The 22,204-nt window shown below is 40.2% G+C and overlaps 1 protein-coding gene across 2 annotated transcripts in view; it reads left to right on the top strand.

Moving 5' to 3' along the window:
- TMEM47 (transmembrane protein 47) overlaps positions 1 to 20,991 on the top strand; it is a 100,473-nt gene extending 79,482 nt beyond the window's left edge. Inside the window, exons 3-6 of one of the 2 annotated variants that reach the window (XR_015704791.1) lie at positions 13,279 to 13,406; positions 14,342 to 14,407; positions 17,918 to 19,982; positions 20,178 to 20,991. Coding sequence is in view for 1 of the 2 variants with exons in the window: in XM_087757913.1 (XP_087614039.1) it covers positions 13,279 to 13,406; positions 14,342 to 14,401 (188 nt within the window). In the remaining variant the exon portion in view is untranslated. Of the gene's footprint in view, positions 1 to 13,278; positions 13,407 to 14,341; positions 14,408 to 17,917 lie in introns of both variants that reach the window. The other variant, XM_087757913.1, reaches the window with a different exon arrangement.
- The last annotated feature ends 1,213 nt before the right edge of the window (positions 20,992 to 22,204 follow it).

Below are 22,204 nucleotides of genomic sequence, written 5' to 3' on the forward strand. Positions count from 1 at the left end.
TTTTGTTTGAGCAGTACTTTCAGACTAGTGAGCTCATCACCCTTAGTGAGCAGAGATTTTTGACATGGGGTACAGGCAGCTGATAGACAGATCATGTTCAAGATCACCAACGACACTTATAAAACACCAGGATGAAGGGGATTACCCACAGTGCCCCAATTAACTCTCTTCCTCCTCCTTCTTACAACTTTCTCTACAATATGTGAGTTAATTTCAAGCCAGAGAACTGACCTCTCAAATTTTGGGAACAGAAACACTTACTAAAAGGCTTCTAGTGGTCCTCTGGGTTAGGTATCTCTTTGATGAAATATACCCCAAAGCTTCCCACATGCCATTTAGTGATCTTCCTTGTGATGTCTACACCTCCTTTCTATTGCAAAACCTGAATGAGAGAGTCCTCTCTCTATAGAAATACCATTAGGCATAACAATTGACCAGGAGCAAATGAAGCATTAAGGACCCCTGGAAAAAAAGGGGGAAAAAAGAGAGAAGAAACAAACTCAGTGGCCCAAAAATGTTAATCAAACTTACTACCTTTGTTAGGTTTCTTTCAAAGCACGGCTTAAGTAGGCTAAAATAAAAAATGAATGGAAACTGTATTTTGCAAAATGAGTTCCAGAAGTATTGTTTGGAAAGAGATCGTGCATCAGCTATTTCTGGTTGTTCAGGAGTCTGAGAGAAATGGCATTGCTCTGAAATGTACCCAGGTGACCAGCTCACAGATTAGACTAATGGAGAAGAGAAGAAACTTTTTGTGAGTTCAATAAAGTGAAAAGAACCTGGTCTTTTCTGCTGTGTGAGAGGCAACATGTTACTGGTAGGGCTGGGAAGGGATCTGGCCATACAAAAGAGCAATCCGCAGTGTTTTTCAGATATGCGTGCTACCTATCTGTGTGGGTCGGTTTGTATATGTATGCAGCAGTAGCCCATGTTGTGAGGTGTTTTGGTGCTAGGTTGCACTTAATCTGCTATGCCTGACCACTGCTGTCTCCTGAGCAAGGTATATAATGCTAAAATGTGATTAGCCCCATGTTTCTCTTGAGAAAGACCATGCAAAGTGGTGATTAAGGTGCAAGATAATTCCAGAGGGTTTTTCTCTGTACAGGTGTAGTATCTCTGCTCAAACAAATATCCAAATATTAGGGCAGAGTGGCAGACAGCATGTGCTCCCTAAACATAACTTATTGGGCTTTTGTCCCGGTTTCCTAGTCTTTTAGCAACTTCAATTGTTCTCAACCTTCTAGCAATGCAAATATCAATATCAACAGCTTCATCTGAGATCTTGATGGAGGTGGCAGCTGAGGGTGGGTTTGTGCATCATCCCTGGGCAATCCAGTTCAGTCCCTACGGACACTACAAACTAGGCTGTGGGCTTTAAAATGTGCCTTTGTAGAGTCATACCTGAGTTAACTGCCTGCCATGAGAGGACTGGTTGTGACTTCCAGACCAGATATCTTCTTTCATTCCTGTAGTAGCAACAGGTAAAATGTCCTAAGCATGTATGTACATACTGCCTTCAACTTCTTAAAATTTAAATTTTTATTTCTCCCCTGTGCCTGTGTGAACCAGAACTGTGAATCCCACCATCTCCTGCAAGATAGTTTCATACTGTTTGGAAGAAATTTTGTTAGCGGCAAACCTATGAATCCAAGCATGTTTTTTGCAAACATTTACAAGTACTTGATTTTATACCATATTCCATTAACTCTTCTCTAGACATATGATATAGTGAGTAATTTACTAAATTAAAGGGCTGCTTTTCAGCCAGATATGGCTTGCTGTTGCGGGATGGCAAGGGTGGCACAGAGCTGAACATCTTGGTTCTGGGGTAAGGTATGAAGGCTGTGGATATCTTAGACACCTGCTCAGGTACCTTGGGCCAGCCAGCCAGCTGGACACTGGCACAATGTAGGTGCATCCATACTGCAGTTGGGGTTGGACTGAAATACCCATGTCCTGTTTCTCTGCATTCAGATTTTATCACCCAGAGGGCCAACTGACATGTGCCAAAATGGTGCCAGAGCACACACACCAATGGGTAGGTGGTGTGGCTGATCAGGAATGAAGACCTGGACCTGAAGCTGAGTTCTACACTATAACAGTGCAACTAGACCAGTACCCAGAAAAGTCTCTGCAGTGACTGAAGGGACATTGGCATCTCTGAGCAATTCAGAGCAGAAACTCATACACACAGAACAGGGCAGGTGCTTCAAAACTATGCCATGTGAATGCCTCTATTTATTTTAAGTGCCAATAGCATCATATGCTATTCCAACATCTCCAGTTCTAAACAGTGTTACAAGTGTTGAGTTGATTCTGCTTTCCTCAGTGCAGAAGCCTATGGATATCTTTTCCTCAGAAGTGCAAGCCTCATTTCACAATCTCCTCTTCACCAAGGAGAAACTCTGGGAGCCTGCAGGGGCAGCAAATGAGCCTTATCTTTCAAGTCTATTGACATCTAGTTTTGTGCAAACCCTGCTCAGTGGATTCTGGGCTTTCTAGCTACTCTGAAGGCTAGATAACTTCACCTGTGGCAGTGGTACTTCTCTTAGTGTCTGCCCCTAACTCTTTGCAGGTACACATGGAAGTAATCTAGTGAGTGCTAAGGTTCTGGATATCCACAAAGTCCAGGAGATTATCCACGGAAAAGATCCACTGCTGCACGCCCCTTCTCCAAAATGTTTCCAAAGTATGTGTAAAAGCCTGGAGATAGATTCAATGCATATTCAGGTCTGATATGCACCTGGAAAGTTGTTTGGAAACTAACTTTATGGTTATAATCTCTATATGGTGCCAGAAAATACCTAGCCTGAAACTGACACCAGAGAGCTGTTTTCTAGAGCAGTATTCTGCCACCAGTCCAGGACACACAAGTATAGAATATGGAGTAAAGGTGTAGTTTCAAGCAATTTTTTTCTCTGGGAAAGTTGTTCTATGAGGGTCCCATTATTTTTCACCACTGGCCACACATTGCAACTCCTGCACCTCAGGTTACCCTCTGTTTTACTGTGCCAATGCTGTTATATATAAGGCTGCATTTTAAAATTAATTGTTGAAATTGTACATATCTGTTTTTAAGTTAGGATTAAAAAGAGCCCTAGAAATGTCCCACAAGGAGGCAGTCCAGATGATACAGGAAATGGAGTTGGGAGTAAAGGGATCTGAAGAAAAGTAACATAGGGGCTAACCTAAAGAGGTTTCATTTGCATTTCATGTGAGACTGTTGTGGTTTAAAAAGAAGTTACAAATTTTGATGAACTACTCTTGCTGTGGCAAAACACTGGATAAACCCAACTATATCTGGAGGGCCTGGGCTGAGCAGTTACTTAATGTAATGCTTGCTAACTGCTTGTGAAGACAACAAGGAAGGGAAGTTTACATGGCAAAGGCATCTGTGGATTGCTGCACTTGCCTTGAAAAGCCGGTATCATCACACAGTGGCATAAGCAGCAAGTGGGTAACAGGAATAGATAGAGGAAAGGAGCAGTCAGAAGAAATAACTACTGGAAAGGGCCTAGCAAGAGAAATTAACAATGGCAGTTGGGATGAGGACAACCAGCAAGGAAGGGAGCTATCAGAAAGAGTAAGTAGAGAAGATGGTTTCAGCTTAAGTGCAGTCAAGTCCAGTTTAAGTCCAGTGAGGCCTCCCTGACCAGAAGCCCAAGCTGGTATTAGCAGATAGGCAGTACAGCTTCAGGATGAAATGTGTTTTGGCTGACGCACAGAAAATATGCTTTCCTGTAACAAGAAAAGGAGATTAATTCTTATCTGTTCAGTTTGGGGGAGGATACTAGTTTTCCTGTTGGGGATTTCTCTCTCTTTAAGGAGCAAACCTCCTCTCCTGGTTAAGCTTATGTTAATTAGCTGGAAGGGATGCAGTATAACTCATTGTCCACCTACATAGCCAGGCACTTCCTAAAGACAGGGCAGTATTTTCCATTTTCCTGGACAGATGCTTTAGCATTTTAGGGAGGACACACCAAAGCCAGACCCAATGCAGCCAAGACCTGGCAGAGGCTGCAGTTATTATTTAAGATGGAGCAACATGCTCATTAATGAGGCAGACAGCAAAGCAAAGCTGTTTCATTTCAGTGTTTGTGTGCCTGCATAAGCTTAAGTAGCACTCCAAACTATACCATAAGCCTTCATCATGCCAGTTAGGCTTTCTACTCTGATTAGAGATATTTGTATTCTTCAAGACAGTGAACTCATGATGATCTTTACTGACTTTTATTCATAAGTGGATTTCTTACGTTAAACAGATCTTTGCTTTTGACAGTTTGCCAAAGCACCCTGAGTTTGTTATAGTTCTTTATCACTAAATGCAGTTGTCCTTGCCTATGGTGGCTGAGGCCCAGCCTAATTCCTCTCCTGGGTCCTGAAGAGGATGGTGCTCTCATCCTACGCAGTTTACATAAAAAAACAAATATATTTTAGTTCCATTAATCAAACTTCTGGTAAATCTTTCCTATGTGAAGGATTGCTACATAGACCCTTGAGGCATTTACTCATTGTGGCAAAACTGATTAAATACATTAGTCATGGGATTTTGATTCTGATGATAAACAAAGAAAAAAGATCACATTCAGCAGTGGCAACAAACTGTCCTGACTGGGGTTAATTGTGATTTGAAGCAATTTTCTTTTTTCTTTTGTGCTTTTATACTGATTACAGTTTGCATGCTTGTGCTTCCAGGGTTTGTTTACATCTTGTAATGAAACATTTTTATGAGTCCCTATTCTCTTATTAATTTTCTGGAAATCATTTTATTTGGACTTTCTCAATCATAAAGATAAATAAATGAAGAATACAGTCCTCATAGGTGTATCCCCTAAACACCTGTGCATCTGTCATTGCACTTCATCACTTTCTCTTTTTCTTCCTCTATGTTGATATAACAAGATTGCAGATGGTAAGTGACCCACTTTTTAAAAATCTATTTTAAACCAATTACAGATACATACTATTGAAAAGAAGCTGACTCTTTTTCACAGTGTGTTCATGCAGCATTCATTTTGATCACAAAAGGCAACTTATTTTGCTCAGGTCATTTCTAACACTGTTCAGAAGATGATAATTAGCTAACATGTATTCTTTTTAATTTTTCTATGCTGTTAATTTCTCTTGCATTCTAAATAAAAACATTCTATATTTATTTGTTGTCATAGTACATCCTGATTTCAAAGGGACTCAGGAACTACAAAGTCTGTATGGTGTAGAAAGCTGTGTTTTTTTATACCAGGTTTAAACAGGTCTCCAGCCATTATTCTATAGTTTCAATTATAGCGAAGGTGCCCTGTATCAGTAACACATTTGTGTTTCATTCCTATTCATGTTGAAAATGAACTTATTGTCTTGTCATTTAGTGTGAACTAGAGTAAAATTGAGAGTTTGCCTCAATGAGATTTCCTTACAAAATACCAGGAATAAATGTGAAAGCAAAATGGAATTGCTTGCACTTTTTCGGCAGTTTAACCTCAAGTAGTTATAAGGTGATTTTTTATTTAGTTCAGTTATAAAATATTTATGCAGAAATACTCATGGAGGAGCAACATTTCATTCAAAGGATGGCTGGCAGTAAGGGCTAAGTTGCACATTAAAAATAAATTAGAACACAATACTCATTATACAAACACCGGCAAAACCAGGAGTGCTTAGGACATAATTTTCTAAAAATGCACATCTGCAACAAGCTCCAGTGGTGCATATAGTAAGTGAAGTTTGTTATTTTTGTACAGCTGCTTATCTGTTTTATGCCATTTCTTGCTGTAAGGGGAAACAAGCTGCTAATTTGTTCGAATCATCAGCAACAAATGCAGTCCTCTGTGCATTTTTTCTTTGTTTATGTTTGTTTTTTCGATTAGAAGCTATCTCTTCTGCTGTGACTCATATTTACCTTATAGTATTACCAAGGAGCAGTAGGCTAGGACCATAGCCCCGTTGTGCTGGCTACCTTACCTACAAAAGGACTTCTGATTCAAATGTGCAATCAAAAGCTGTGATCATGGAAAAGCTTAAAGCTGTATAATAAGACCACCCCGGTTAATATTAGGCAAGTAAACATCTTTGATGGTTCAGGGTTTGCTGGGTAGATGAAGTAAGCCAAAGGGAATAGGAGAAAGGAGTGTGATTAAGTCTTGTTAGTATTTATTTTTCACACTCCGGCATCATCAGAAACCCAGAAGGTCCCAGGGCCCAGCTGGAGATACAGGATTTCTTTATGAGGGCAGTTTTTTTGTTATGGCACACCTACTGAGAAGTGATCAAACTGAATTTTATCCAGGCCATTTTTTTCCCAAAAAAAATTCTTTGAAAACACCCTTCATCTTCCTGCATAAGTTTTTTTCTAAAATCATTTGGTGAACAAAGTAAATAAAATACACAAGTGTACAAAGATGAAAAGAAAGAGGAAAGTAACAGAGGAGCAATTTCAATTTGTAAATCCCAAACATAGCAATGGCAATTATCTGCATCTATTAGAAAGAGCCATGCACATCTGCTGAACGAAGGAATGGGTGAAATTTAACTTGGTAATACCATAAATAGGTGCAGAACATAAAATTTTAACAAGTCATGTTCAAAGCTGCATATCCTTCCATTACACTTGCCACAGAGGAGATTATCTGGGGATGGTTATCATTTCTATAATTATGTATATATTATAAATAAATAGTCATTAATAATTATCTGTGTAGACTAAAGCAGATTGGACAAGGTGTTCTTTACCCCTGAATGATAAGACTGGACATATTGTCTTCCATTTATAATTAATTTTCATTTGTAAAAACCTTCCGGTAGGTGGATAGTGGGGAGACAGACTATGTTAGCTTTCCAGATTGCTGCATATGAGACTTAAGGGGACAGGTACTATATGCAATAGCAACAACAGTATCAGCGGGAGGAGAGGTCATTGTGCTTCTCCTTCCCAGGCTCCCAATTAAGTTGTCACAGTCCAATATTTTGCAGTTTTCCCCACTGGAGGAGTGTAATCCACTGGGTTCTACCTGGTGATGGCCTCTGCGCTTTGCAAAGCACGTTGTCTTTTACAACTCAGTTGCATGTACTGGGAGTTTTGTGTGATGTATTATGGGTTCTACCTGGTGATGGCCTCTGTGCTTTGCAAAGCACGTTGTCTTTTACAACTCAGTTGCATGTACTGGGAGTTTTGTGTGATGTATTATTTATGATGTATAAAATAATGCTTTCATTTTATTGGACTCTTCATTCTGCATTTTTTAGACATCATTGATTTTGTGTCACAGGATGTACTATATCAATTCAAGGAAAAAGAAAGGAGGCATTCAATGATTTTATTCTAATCTTGACAGACCTTATACATCTGAAATTAAGTATAAGGTCATTCACCCTTTGCTGAGATTGAGTCAAGAACTCTCTCTTGCAAAATACAAAATATTTCAGGCATGGGACTTAGGTTATCCCTAGACTAATAATGATTTTTTTTTTCATATCTCTTATATTAAAATGTTCAGAACATTTTTTTTTCCAGTAAGCTTATTGCTTAAGGGGAATTGGAAACAGACCAGCCTGTGATCATCTGCATTATTGTTAAACTGATGGTTATTTAGCCATGAGGCAAATGGAGGAAAAGTTCATATGAGGTATTGTCAACTTGTCATTTCTGAATCTATATTCTGATTTAGCTGCAATACCTCACATGATCTTCTCTGGGGAAAATGAACAACTTACTGTCACAGTCACTTTGGAAGGCATACAGAGTGGTTAAATTAGGTGTTGGGAAAGGTCTTAGCTGACCAGAGAGTTCTTTTGTTGAGAATGGTCAGTCTTCACTTGCTAAGCTTGCTGATGTTTGGCTTACTGGAAATATGAGCAATTTTGCTCCTGTTTGAACAGAGTGCTTCTCACATGCAGATGCAGTTGACTTGTAGTTCTTGCCTAATCATCTTTTGAGTTCACATAAACTAGTTACTGCCATTCACCCAACCAAATGACTCAAAAAAATATTTCTGTCAAATCTTCTTCTCACAATCCTCTTCCCATACTAATGTCAACTGAAAAGGATGAGGTACTGGTAGTATAGAATGTGGTGCTCTCTCACAGTGGTCTGGAGGGTCTGCTGTAGTAGAGATAGTTAGAAATTCATAAGTTGCTAACTATTGTGGTTAACTCAGGCTACTTGTTCAGTTAGTTTGTAGGATTAACAGTTAGAATATAGTTAGTTTATTAGTGATTGGGTTGGTATGGAGACTAGGGACCACACAAGACCAAGTTGAGGCAGCAGAAAACTAAGGACCAGAGATAAACTGTGATTGGACAAGGTTTGGAGGGGAGGGAAGGGTTTGTAGGGAGGTGTCTAAAGACAGGACAAACAGCAGGCAGTAGGCAGCCCTGCAGCTGCCTGTACGTATCAGCTAGTCCAGCTTCATCTGTAATTACTGTTGTCTACCTCAGTGGGAGGCCGTGTCCGTAGTGGGATGGCTCTAGGGTAGGTGCATCTCAAAGCAGCCCTCATCCACCACAGCGCCTGGCCTTGCCAGACCATGGCTCATGCTGTGGCTTGCAGTGCAGACCATGGGCAACACCCGGGCATTAGCCCTAAAGATACAGTACAGGTGTCTTGCAGTTCTGTTAATACCTGTGAGGACTAGATACCCTAGATGTCTGAGGCCCAAGTACAGATCTCCAGGCTGTTGAAGGAATGATTAAGATACTTGGAGTAGTTAAAGAAATCAAGGTTAATGTCAGGAAGCCAGGAGGAAAAGTTCTTGGTCAGTGAAAACCAGAGGTGATGAGTGAAGGTTGTGGTTTGGTAGTTAATAGAGATGATGATAGCTGGCTCTTGTGGCTGGAACAACCAATGGACGGTGAAATATGTGGAGAGATAGTTCAAATTTGGCTGAAAGTGATGGAGGTGACTGGATCTACCAGAGGCACTGAACTGGATGGGAATTGGATTTATCTGGTAGTCTTGGTTGTTACAGTGACAGTCTGATTGTGTGTCAACGCAATTTGCAAAAGTAGAATTTGTTGTGTTGCAAGTAATGTGTTTTTGTGGGTGAGAAGCGGGTGTTGTAAGAGTTGATGAATTCATTCACATTAGTGTACATTTCCTCTGTCTCTTGTAGATTGATACTTTGCCATCTATGGAGGAAACAGATTCAGTCTTCATTTTTTTCTGGGGTTTTCTCTTGCACGACAACCAGAAGAGTTACTGAATTTTGTGCTCTTACACTGCTTTGTGCTTAAAGTTAGAGGCAGCAGAGGCAATCAATTTTCTTGTTCTTTTCCTAGGCATGATTCAAATTCCCAGTCTCCCTCTTCCTCACTCACAGTCCAACACAAGATCCATTTCCCATGAATACTGTTGCTCAGAAACAAAAGTGATAGATTTTGGCTACTACTTATCATTTGTGCAGCAGCATACATCCCAGAAGTCCTCAGAAACAGCTTGGAGGCAGCACTTCTTGTGTGTCTGAGGAGAGAAAAGAGAATCATCTTTTTGATAGCCACATCTCTGTTAATCCCCTGGAAAAAGTGTGGGGAGTATTGACTTGGCATGAGACCTGTAAGGCCACAGAGGAAGCTCTCTGCCTATTTCCCTGATGATGGCAGTCTAATGCAAAGATCTGACAGCCATAAGAGAGACTTGCAAGCAGTATGGGCACAGAGAAAGACAGTATCTTCCTTGGTGAACTGATTAGATGTGGATTTATGACGTTGCATAGCCTGATAACTTCAGGAAGCCAATACTGGTGCCTTGGCTTCAGGTCAGTGGAGGGGAGTGAAGGGGAGTCTCTTGTTTGATGATACAGTGATTCATGGCCAGTAAAACTCATGACAGGAGCCTCTCTGTGAAGAGTGGCAGCCCTATCGGCACTCCAATTAGCTGTGTTTATAATTGATGGCATGGCTGGAAATCACTGTGATTCATGAGCAATAATATTAATGACAAGAGTGACTTTCATTTCAGGGAAAAAGACCAGGAACTGCTCTGAATTGCACATGATTGTGATTAATGTCTTGGGAAGATAAATGGTGAATGGGTGCCTGAGACTGAATGCTGTACTGAGAAATCTATTTAAGTGACTTTCAGAGGAACAGGAAAGAGAAGAGGGAACAGCTGTCTGAGCACCCTTGCTTGTCAAATACCTCCCACAGACTCTATGGGGCATTAAGGTCTGTGCAGGTAGTGCAAAATTGCAGCAATGAGTGCTGCTGGCCAAATGTTGTTGTATCGACTCTCCGACCTTTTGGCTGCTGTGAGTACGTCCAGTATTTTGTGGTATATCCAAACTTTTCTTTGTGATCAAAGAATCCCAGATGAAAATGACAAAGTGAGGGAAAGAAAGGGAGGGAAGAAAGAATGGGTGGTAGCAAGGTGGTGAAAAACACAGGATAAGAAGTAGGACTGAGTAAGTTTCTACACCTTATTTCCTAGCAGAATTGGAAAGAGCAGAAGGTCTCCAGCTAAGTGGATGAGGTGACAACCAGCACTGTGCAGTGCAGAGCAGGACAGGGTCAGGGCTTCAGCAGAGCTCTACCCAAAGCAAAAAGCTACAATCTACAGAGCTAGAAAACAGATCTGAGGGAACTGGAATGGATTTATTCGGAAAAGGGAAAAATTGCATAAGAAAAATATCCAGCAGAGATAAGAACACTGTCTCATCAGCCCAAGAAGCTGTAAGCTCCTTCTGATCCTGTTCAAAAGCTATCATCATCTTCAGCTGATTCTAAGCATGGTAGTAAAAATCCTGTTACCCCTCCTTCTTTGTCATGTCCTCATAGCACATCTTAAATCTAGTAAATAAACCCATCTACTGAAGATCCATCTTCAGTAAGAAATACTTATATGCAATTTTTCATCTTTTCAGCCTCAACAATCCTGTTTATGAAAGGTTTCAGACTATAAGTTTCAGCTTTTTACCAAAATTCTTAAACTGGAACATCTTGTTTATTAATATATTCTGCTGTATAGAAATGCCAGCTTATTTGATAATATCTGTCATCAGTACCTAGTACCCAGGAGCCCAGGTCATGGACTAAAACTCCATTAGGCTGTGTGTCATCCAGTCAGTGAGAATCAAAAAAACCTCCTAATGCATTGAACAAGTAGGACATATGAACAGTGAATGCAAGTGAGGCTATAGTAATGCTTAATTACTTCCGCTGCTCATGGAAAGAAATATTTTTTAAAAGTTGTATTCAATGTAAAGCTACTTACCTACATTCTTCTCTTATTTTTCCTTGAAGATTAAGAAAGTACTTCAGTGGCTGCAGAATCTGTTCCTCCTCAGCAGCTGTGTTTTCCTTTGTAGAACCGACTATAAAAATGTAGCCTCTGTGTCCTGCTGAGAGATGTTTTTTGGAGATTCTCCATGTGCTTAGCAAAATCACTGATTGAACCTGAAGCTGTGAATATGGATCTAGTTGAATCTGTAGTCTGGAGCAAGGGCCTGTTCTTATTTGAAAGCCATTCATGTTCCACTGGCTTTTAACATGAATACTGCCAGTAAAATCATTTGATGCAATTTTCTTTTCAAAAGATATTCCTCTCTGAAGTGCCCAGGCTGACCCCAGTTCCCCATGGGCTTCTGAGGAGCCAATCGTGCTTTGCATGGGGCTGCTGAGCTGTGAACAAGCTCTGCTGCTAATGGAGGTGTCAGAAGAAAAGATGATTTGAAAGAAATAAGGGAATCACCCTCACAAAATGCCCACAGCTGTAATGAGTTGAAGGTGCTCCACCTGCTGAGGTCAAGAATCTTCCATCCTAAAATGGGATTCCTCTTATCTTAAGAGAAATTGATACTGTTGTATGCTACTTCTCATGAATAAAATCCCATTTGTTGTCTGGTGCCATCTTCCTCTCCTGTCTCTTCTAACGAAGAACAGTAATATAGCAAAACCAAAGACAGTTATATTAGAAATAGCATTGTGTACACAGATGTCACGCAAGGTATATCTAGTAAGTTTTTGTATACAGATATGAGTTTTCTTTACTATATTTTAGGTTGGGCTGTGACAAGCCAGTTCCAAACCATGTAGTGTGGCACTGTGTTTAAATTAGTAAGCCCGTATAGAGCATGTCTGTTTGCAATCATATCCTTCATCTCATACAGTTTCTTTTTTCTGAAGTTAAATCTACGGTACTGAAATGGAGTGTTTGGAAAAAGTCTCTGCTGATATTTCTGAAGGCATAAAGATGCTGGAAATCTTGTGAGAATATCTGCTCTACAGAGTTTTCAGAGAGGCAAGAAAAATTGTTCCTGCAGCTGAGTAAAAATTCTAGGTCTTGTTTGATGAGGAGTTAAGACAAACACAAATGCTATTTGTCAAATTCAGAATGGTTTTCATCAGGGCAAACAGTAAATGCCCTAGTGTGGTGACCTTAATTACTGGAAGTAGAAGCAAAAGATGGATTTCAAAAAGAAAAAGAGTTTGGAGAGTCCTGCAGTCCTGGCTACTGTGGCTGCCAGCAAAACTAATCACTCTTCTCTCCAACCCTGCTCACTCTGTTTGCAATAGGTAGCCCTGCCCTCCTCATCTCACCACAGCTTTGACTTTCCTCCTTCAGCTGATTGTTACTCACCCTCCAAAATTAAAGACTCCTGCAGTGATATATTGATGTTGAAATGGTTGTTCCTTTCCCCAACTCATTTTCATTCAGTCACACCTCTTTTTCTCTCCTCCTCCCCCCCTGCCATTTCTCCCTCAGTCACTGTTGTCAAATTCATATAGTCCCCAAGGTCTGATTAGTTCCCTCATTCTCCAGCTCAGCGTAAGAACCATAAACCCCAAGCCATGTGCTGATGTTTTTCAAATGTGGTTTTATTTCATCAGCTCTTCTAAAACGAGAAAAATATCTTTGCGTAGATCAAGCAAGGCTTAGCATATTTAGGTTTATTATTCCCTCTTGTGCCCAGCAAATCTAAGTGTACCTCAGATTATGTAGTTAATAAAGCATATCATTGTGGAGGTGAAGACAAATGTTATATGAGGAAATTTCCATGCATGCAGTAAGTAATTTCTTTTAGTTTCTCTATGTTCTGGTATCTATTTATTTTAGACATTTTGAATTAATTGTTTGGTCATGTATATTGTTTGGCTAATGCTTATGAGCATTAGTCACTGTGAGTCAAGGATCTTTTGCCCCATCGATATATTCATGTGGCTTCCTGTAATGCTATTATGGACATACTAAGACAAGAGCCTGCTCAAAGTTTTGCATTATCTTCCTTAAATACAACAAGACTGATAGATCTCTAAGGCTTTAGAGCTAAGTATTTTTACTTCCTTCCACAGTCTCATACTCTGTCAGAGAGAGACTTGTTTGCTTCCAGAACATTTTCCTACATGGTAACAGAAGACAGGCACTATTTTGGACAAACTCAGGATCTGCCCAAACCAAAAGAAGAACCTCTGCACTTAGTGTGAGTTTTGAATAATTTGGGGACAACAGTAACATTTCATATGCTTCTTCAAAGGCAGTAGATTGATAGTTATTAAAATCAGTTCTTCTGGTTGTCTCCAATTACACGCATAGCACAGTAAGTTGTTTCAGATCTATGATAGATATTATACTCACAAGGATGATGGTGCAGCATTTTTCAAACACAGTAATAAACAGTGTCTCCCCTAAGGTGCTTACAATCAAAATAAAGACTATGTCCTAAAGATTCTCAAGACTGGCAAGCCAGGTGCCAATTAATCCCCAATTAAATTGATTGTTTCTTATCTTGTGAACAGGATCTGGACTGAAACCAGCTCATTATATATAGGCCACTCTGCACCATTAATTGGATGGCAACATTTTTCTGTCATTATGTATTTGACTAGATCAAGTTAATCATGACCTAGTGGGGAAAAGTTCTTTATACTATTACCCAGTGCTTCATTTGCTAAGCTTGCAGAAGAACATAATTGCTATTATCAATGCAATTGCTTTAAGAAGTGCTAACACAACTTCAAAATATCTCTGATAATTACATAACGATGGCAATCATAGGTCGGGGAGAAAAGAGAGGTAGCTTAAGGTCAATATGATGGTTCCTAGCAAATCTATACAAATTCCCATTATGCAAGTCATTTATTTTCTCCCATAAGTTTCTTTTTGCTCAGAACAAGAGCTCTCTGTTTCTATGTCTTCTGATTCCTGTGGGCATTCTTAGTTACAAGAAAAGCTACCTGTTGTAGCTATAGGATCTGAAAATAGCAGAATTTAGACTATGGGAAAATAACAGTGAATTTAGACTCTGGGAAAGCAATTAAAAAAATGGACCACCATGAAACTGACTTTCCATATGTTGCTTTTCTTAGACGAAATCTCTTCATGTTAACCTCTCACATTCTTCTTCATTTTTTCCAGGGCCACAAATATTCAGGAGATGCTATTCAGTTCAACCTGAAATTTCACCTACTGGACTAACTTCAGGTGTTGTACCAAATTTCAGACTTAACACAGGTTTGCTCCAATTTTCCCAGCTGTGAGTAACTGATGAAAAGTTTTCATTGTCTTCCCTCTTGTTGGGGGTGATTCATGGCAAGGACAGACTTCTTGCAGTAACAGGTAGGGCAGACTACAGAAAGTATCCCCCAAACTGGAAAGCAGCCATAGAGCTGAGTAGTTTGTGGATTCTCTGACCAGAGCTTAAGCAGCCTGAGAGGGAAGAATGCCATACACTACTGGTGAGAAGAAAAATGGAAGGTTATTGTCTGTTTCAGAGGTCAGACAAGATCAGAACTGCCCTTTGGCCATACAGTTGACTGTGAAATGTTAGCTAAACAAAAATCATTGTTTAAACTGCATGTCATGGACCACTGCTTCTCTGCAAGAGACATGGAGCAGATGCATTATGGCATATTTGAAAACAGTACAGAGTGTTGCAGAGTTGGAATCTAACAATGCTAAATAAAAGCATTGTCTGTTTCTATATCTGAGTACACTAAATGTTGTGGACAGTTTTAGAAAACTAGCAGTAATTGTATTGGCTTCTGTAAATGCTTTTTTAAGGAACGTACATATTGTTGATATATGTTCATTCGGTAGCTATACAGACACAGTGTTTTAAGTTGTACTTTCATTCCACTTTTTGTGATCTCATCTATTTCATGGAGGTTTTAATTATCCTATAGCAGAGAGACACACCTATTTTTTTTGCACCTACCTTAACCTTTTTTCTGAACCTACCGACAATGGTGGTGCTTGAATAAGTAGCATCAACAATAATCTTAGAAGCTCTATGGAAATCTCAGATTCTAGTTTTCTCTTTTTACAGTTCCCCTTAAAGAAGAAAAAGAATGAGGAAAAAAGAAATAATTAAAAATTTACTTTCCAGCAGGGAATTTTACTTTCAAAACCAGAGAGGAAGAAGGAGGCATGGTTGTAAACAGTAAGTTATGAAGGCTTAGTAAAAATAATGCACAGTGTTGCTCAGTGTCATTGAACAAGGGAAAGAAAGTTATCCTTTCTTTTGGAGTGAAATCACTCTAAAGAAAGCTGCTATCAGAGAATTGATCAGCCCCATCTGTAGTAAAGATAAGGGCTGGCGACCAGAAGATCTCGTGCTGTATGGAAAGAGTTAAGGGTCGACCCTCCCTTGTCTCCGCCCCTTATAACATGACACACCTACTGCTGGGGGTATAAAGCCCCGGGTCGGCTGGAGATCTGGTGGCATAACCTTGATGTGTAGTGTTTGCTACACTCATCCCTGTAAGTAGTGCTTCATGGAAGCAATTAAAAAAGCAAGGAAAAATTGGAAAAATCTTTCACTGTTTCTGTTTTAGAAATGAAAAAATATAATTCAAGCCAAATAACTGGAGACTTTGTTTAGTGAAATTGATAAACAGCAGACAGAAGGGAATTTAGTATATGGTTTATCACAGTATTACTTATAATTACATGATTAGATGCCTTCACTATCCCAACAGAAATGGGCTGGGCCCCTTAAGAAAGAATTTGTCTGTTAAGCAATTTGGGGATGTATACGGAAGATGTTGATGATGCAGTGTTTTCAGATACAGCTAAAAATGCAGACATTAAGGAATATATTTTTTTCTGTGCAGACTGTCAAGTAATTTTAGAAAAAAAGTACCAAACGTTAAAAAAAACAGTGGAGAAAAACCTCCATTTTGGCCTCATCCTCACAATCTGCTAGGTTAAAAGAATGGAGAAACCTACTTAATGCAAACAGAACAGCTCAAATAATACTATTCTGGAAGAAAAAAATGGTAAGCCGGCATATAACAGATTGATATCAATTTCTGCTTATGTAAGGAGAGAGTGGAGCAAGGTAGAGGTGGAAAATACCATTTAGCAATCTCAGTGAAATATTTCTGAACATTGTGCTAAATGGAACTGTGATATAATTAATCTCACAGGTACTTGGATACCATAGCAATGAGCACAAAATTGCAATAAAATGGGAAAAAAGGGTCTCTAAAAAGTGTGGTGACAATGCAGTTCAAACCACTGTTTCTAAGGCTGTGCACTTTTGTATTTGTATCAACATGAATACTGAAAAATATTCCACAACCCCATGGTGTGTCCAGCACATTTGTGCTACTCAAGTGAATTGGTTGTCTGTAGGTACTATTTCAGACAGAGCAAATTTTAGGACTGAGAAAATATTTTGGAGCTGGCAATATATTTAGTAAATCATTTTTCTTTTTCTCTTTGTGAATGTTCTGCAAAACAATATTGAGTTTTCTCAAATGGTTTTGCTATTCAAATAGTTCTGAGTGGCAGTTTGTTCCCAAGCAATTCATTGTAAATATTAATAATTTGAGAGGTGTTGTTTAATTGCACTCAAATTGCATGCTGTGGTCTTGGTTCCTTGGTTGAATGAACTTAATTCTTAGCATCGTGTTTCTGATGTGAATGCTTGCATAGGAATCTGATTTATTCCTTACAAGTACTCTTGAATATTCATTTAATATTTGTTACTTTGAAAAATAGTCTTGAAAGTAAAGTGCAGGTTCCCAGAAAGTGAATCAGGGGTGAACTCAAGAAGAGTAAATTTAGAGCACAATTCTTAGAGCTTTGAGGATCCAGGTACTATTTTGGAATCCCTCAGAAATTATCAAGAGTAGGTCCTACAGAAAAAAAATCCTCAATTTTCATCAAAAATTTAAACAATTAGACTTGCTAGTTTTGGGGGGAAGGGGTTATATGGTTTTCATTTTCATTTTTGTTCTTATGCTTTATGAGGTTTGAAAGTAAAGGGAAAAAAAGACTTTCCATGAAAAAAAAAATTCAGTCAACAGCTTTCTTGTAAAACTTGTTTTTAAAGGGAAAAATGTTGACCTTTTTTGATATTTTCCTTGCTAGGAGGGCTCATAATACAGGATCCCTTCAGGCAAATGGAGCTGGAGGGAGCAATAGAGCCTGAGGGGGAAGGAGCCATGAGAGAAGGTCGTCAGTGGCTCCCTTGTCCTTGAGCTAGAATGCAGGGAAAGCCCATCTCAGTGACTGTCACTGCCATTTATCTCTGTATAGCTGGGGAAGAGTACAGCCACTCCTCACCTGGTAGCTTGGTGCAGACTTGGCTCTGGGACTAATTAAGATTTTAAAATTTCAGTAAATTCTTCTAAAAAAACCCCTCTCATAATAGCTATTGAACTTCATTTCCATTTCAAATTACAATCATTTTCATGACACTGTGAAAAACGTTTGACGCTGCTCTAATACTAGTTGCATTTCCCCCTTTGTATTTTTTTTCAGCAATGAAAAACAAACAAACAAACAAACAAACAAACAAACAAACAAACAAAAAACCTTGTCTGAGATGATATGTCAAGTTTCAGCTTGGGGCTCATTTCCACAGCCAAGGCACACTCAGAGACAGAGGTTTATGAATGGAAATACTGACACATCTTTAACTTTAGCTGTTAAAATGTACTGCTGAAATAATTTGCACTCATTTGCTTTATGTTCTCTTCACAGACCAGTCCCACTGGATTGCTGTTGCCTTCACACTACACTACTACAGTTATTTCATTTAACAGCTCATGCTGTTCTTCATGTTGGCTGCCTTAATTACCTAAAATTAGGCAATTCTTCTCCCCATCTAACACACTCAGATGCTACAGTTTGTGGAACAGGGGACTGGTCCTCATAAGCACACATCAATCAGTGATTTCTATCTAAAGTCTGTCCACAGGTTGACCCTTGTTTCTTCCCTACCCTCAGGCTCCAACTCTCCTAAATGATAGATTGTCACTTTTATTTCTCCTTAAATTCAGTGACAGATATAAAGTGGAGCTACAGCCTGTCTTACTGACATGATTAGAAAGGGAGAACTACCCAGATGGATACATATAGATGCAACTTCATGTACATGCGCTTAGGAAGACAGCCTTATCTCCTGCCTCAACTCTTCTTTGCACGGTATGGTTGGCTGTAAAGGAGGGGGATCCCTGGTGGCCCCATCTGCCTAGATGCAGATTGCATTTGAAGGCAAGGTGCCAGCAGCCAGTCACACTCACCTCTGTTCTCAGCAATGAGTGCTTGGGCAACATAGACCTCAGCACCTGTATGAGGCAACATCTGCTAACTACTTGTCAAATCAGCATGCTGGCATGCTCTGTATGAGCAACTGGTCCTTAGTGCCACATGCATGACAGTTTCTATTTAGTCCTATCTGTGAATGCTTATTAGAAAGCAATAGCTGAAAGCAATCTGTGTTATCCTGGTTCAATACATTTGCTCCTCTGGGACAGGCAGGGTGAGAAGTCTGCATCTATCATCCACTATGCAGCACCCCACAAATTCCTGATTCAGCTGTTGCTCTGACCTCCAGCATGGGTCTACCCTGGCTTTTGGTGCATATTTCACTTCTGCCGAGTTCCCTCCTCCTGTGGAGCCAGGTATAGGGGAATGAGTGTTTCTTCCAAAAGGGGTACTTGGGCTGTCAGCTGTCTTTCAAAGCAGTGGAGGAAGAGGATAGATTCGGCTCTGGTCTTAGCTGAAAATATTTTTCTTTCCACCCCCTAATGCTACTGCCTATCAGACACTACGCAGATTGGCCCAGAGTTGCCTTCAGAAAACAGTCCTGACAAAACGATGCTGTTAAACAAGGGCAACCACAGACACTTTTCTGTCCTCCCTGGGCTGAGCTGTCAGTGAAGCATTTGTGCATGTGCTGGTTTTGGCTGGGATAGAGTTAATTTTCTCCATAGTAGCTAGTATGGGGCTATGTTTTGGATTTGTGCTGGAAACAGTGTTGATATTACAGGGATGTTTTTGTTATTGCTGAGCAGTGTTTACACAGAGTCAAAGCCTTTTCTGCTCCTCACACCACCCCATCAGTGAGTGGGCTGGGGGTGCACAAGAAGTTGGGAGGGGACACAGCTGGGACAGCTGACCCCAACTCACCAAAGGGCTATTCCATAGCATATGATGTTATGCTCAACATATAAAGCTGTGTGAAGAAGAAGGAAGGGTAGGACATTCAGAGTTATGGCGTTTTGTCTTCCCAAGTAACCGTTACACGTGATGGAGCCCTGCTTTGCTGGAGATCGCTGAACACCTGCCTGCTGATGGGAAGTAGTGAATGAACTCCTTGTTTTGCTTTGCTTGCGTGCATAGCTTTTGCTTTATCTATTAAACTGCCTTTATCTCAACCCATGAGTTTTCTCACTTTACTCTTCTGATTCTCTCCCCCATCTCACCAGAGGGGAGTAAGCGAGCGGCTGTATGGTGCTTAGTTGTCAGCTGGGGTTAAACCACAACAATGCAGCAGACCAGCCTGACCAGCCCTCACCACTGCAAGGACCCATTGCTCTCTCCTAGTCTTCTAGAAAATGAAAACTGGGAAAATGTGCGAGTTGTAAGCTTGGCCAGAGAAGGTTACAGGGATCTGTGTCTCTGTACACAAGAGACTTCTGCAAGAAGGATGCTTTGCCTCACCTCCAGTGCAGCCCTCAGCAGAAGAGCTGGCCTAAGAGATACAGCTGGTCTGAAAGTGAAGCCATCAGAGAGAAGCAGCAGCTATCACTAAGGACTCTCGGTCAGTGAGGGGATTATAACTGATGTGGGAGTATTCTGTTTCTGAGTAGTTTCATTAATGTTGGTTTAGGTACCACTTTTTTTCTTTTGAGTTACCAGCCCCAACAGGCAAACAATTATTTTGTGGGACTTTGATCTGTTTAGAGCCAAGTGTATTGCTCTGCCGATGCTGTTAATTTGGAGGCTTTCTCTACAGGTCTCCGGCTGGAAAACATCTCAGATGCTGCCTGCCTCTCAGGGAGCCTTTGGCTCAGGGCCTGGCCAGCTGAGGTCTGGTTCCTCCTGAACTGATTTCAGAAGACTTTAAGAGCCCTCCCAGGAAAGCAGCTTGGGTGGCTGAAGTGTCAGTGCAAAGCCCTGAGGCCCTGGGTAAGGAAGGGTTTTTCTTTGAGAAAGGAAAACAAAGATGTTTAGTACTGGACCAAAATAAAGGTTGCTGACATCTGGTGGGCATGAAGTAAATGGAAGTTTTTAACTTGTGTCCTGTTTCCTGACTTGGTGCCTGGGGAATGGCTTTTCTCCCAAATTCAGTCCCTTTTCCCCATGACCACACCAATCTGAAAGCTCTGCTCTCTTTGTTTCTGGTTGTGTCCTTGAGTGTTTTTCAGTTCTGCCAAGTCTGGGCTCTAGGGCACATCCCATGGAGATGACGGTGTCCTTACATCAAGGTTCTAGGAAGGGTGGGGGCATGTCCTCTTCTGCACAGACATGTAGCATGCCTGCCTCATGGGCCAGGTGCCTACTTATTGTAATGCAGTCCAACACTGCAAACAATCTGATGAAAACTGTTTGTTCAGACTTCCCTGCTCTGGCCCATATTCCTTCCTTCCCACCTATGATCCTGAAAAATGTTGCTAAGTAAGGGAAAGAGGCACACTTTCTCTATGAGTTGGTGTGAGAGTGGATGTATTTAACTCAGAAGTGGGTACCTGCAAAGCCTTCCCAGGGAAACACCACTGGTGGGATGAATGTCAAAGTTGAGTATGTCCCATGTATCAAACTAAGGTACTCTCAAGGAGGATTAAGTATTTGTGGTGTGGACCCATACAAGGATTTCCAGTCTGGTGTATTATCGTAAGTGTGCTTTTAAAAAAATGTTGATGTAGTTGGTTGGAGGTGACTTGTAGTGGGAGGAAGAGCAAGCTTAAAAGGCAGTGACTTCTGTAAAAAGATGGTGAGCTAATGAACTGTCTCCTGACTTTTTGATTCCTTTTGTGTTGAGAGAAGCAGGAAGTTATTTGCATTCTTTGAAAATATATAGTATTAAATGGAAGAAATATCTGTCATCACTTTCTTCTCTTTATGGCAAAAACTGAGGAAGTCCTAAGAACTCACTAACCACTCAGGTCAAAGGGGAAACACTATGGAAGACAGTAATAGTAAGCTTTAATGAGGAGTCAGACATCAATGCAGTTAATAAATAACCAGCTTTTTGAAGGGTTAGCATCATTGGATTTTTCTCCTAACAAGCCTGTCATTGACTGCTGGCACAAATTAATCTCTTTAATCCTGTTCAGTAGAAGTGATCTATGGCCTTCTGCAGCATGTTGGAAAGTTAAAGTCAAACTCAATGGATTTGGCTTTTGCATTTACCTCTTTTAATCAGCACCACACCCACCAGGGCAAAAAAAATTGTGCAGGTGTGCATGTTTAAAATACTGAGTGTGCAGAAGTCCACAAAGGGCTTGGAAGATTCAATAATATTCTTTTTTTTTTCTTTCTGTGCCAGCAAAGCTCTTGACCAGCTTTAGTTCTAATTAAGTTGGACAACGACATGTTTATTCCTGGTGTGCTATGCTGTCATTTGCCCATGCATAGAACAGCAGCTCTCAGTGAGAACATGAGCTCCCAGATAGCTACATTGCTTAAAAAATATTAAATTATGTAGTCATGCACTAATAGATTAAATTATGAACTCTATTGTATTACAAACATATTGTGAGACTGTAATGCTTCACTTACATCTTTATTGCAAAGGTTAAAGGATATACATCATATTACACCAGCTGGGCTTTTGGCATTAAGGGTTTATGTCTATAGAGATTAGCATCAGAAAGGAATGCTTGTATTGCAAGATCAGCAATTTAGCTGAACTTGGGTGGAACCAAGTGTTAGGCTTTGGACATGAGGAGCTTTAAAGTTTTCAAAGCAGAAAATTGATTATGAAAACAATCCTTATAGATCTTGACTACCAGAATTAACATTTTGAATACAACAGCTACT

Source organism: Nipponia nippon, unplaced genomic scaffold, assembly GCF_047370975.1.
Source record: "Nipponia nippon isolate SJK-2023a ecotype South Korea unplaced genomic scaffold, ASM4737097v1 scaffold_2, whole genome shotgun sequence".
Lineage (NCBI taxonomy): Eukaryota > Metazoa > Chordata > Aves > Pelecaniformes > Threskiornithidae > Nipponia > Nipponia nippon.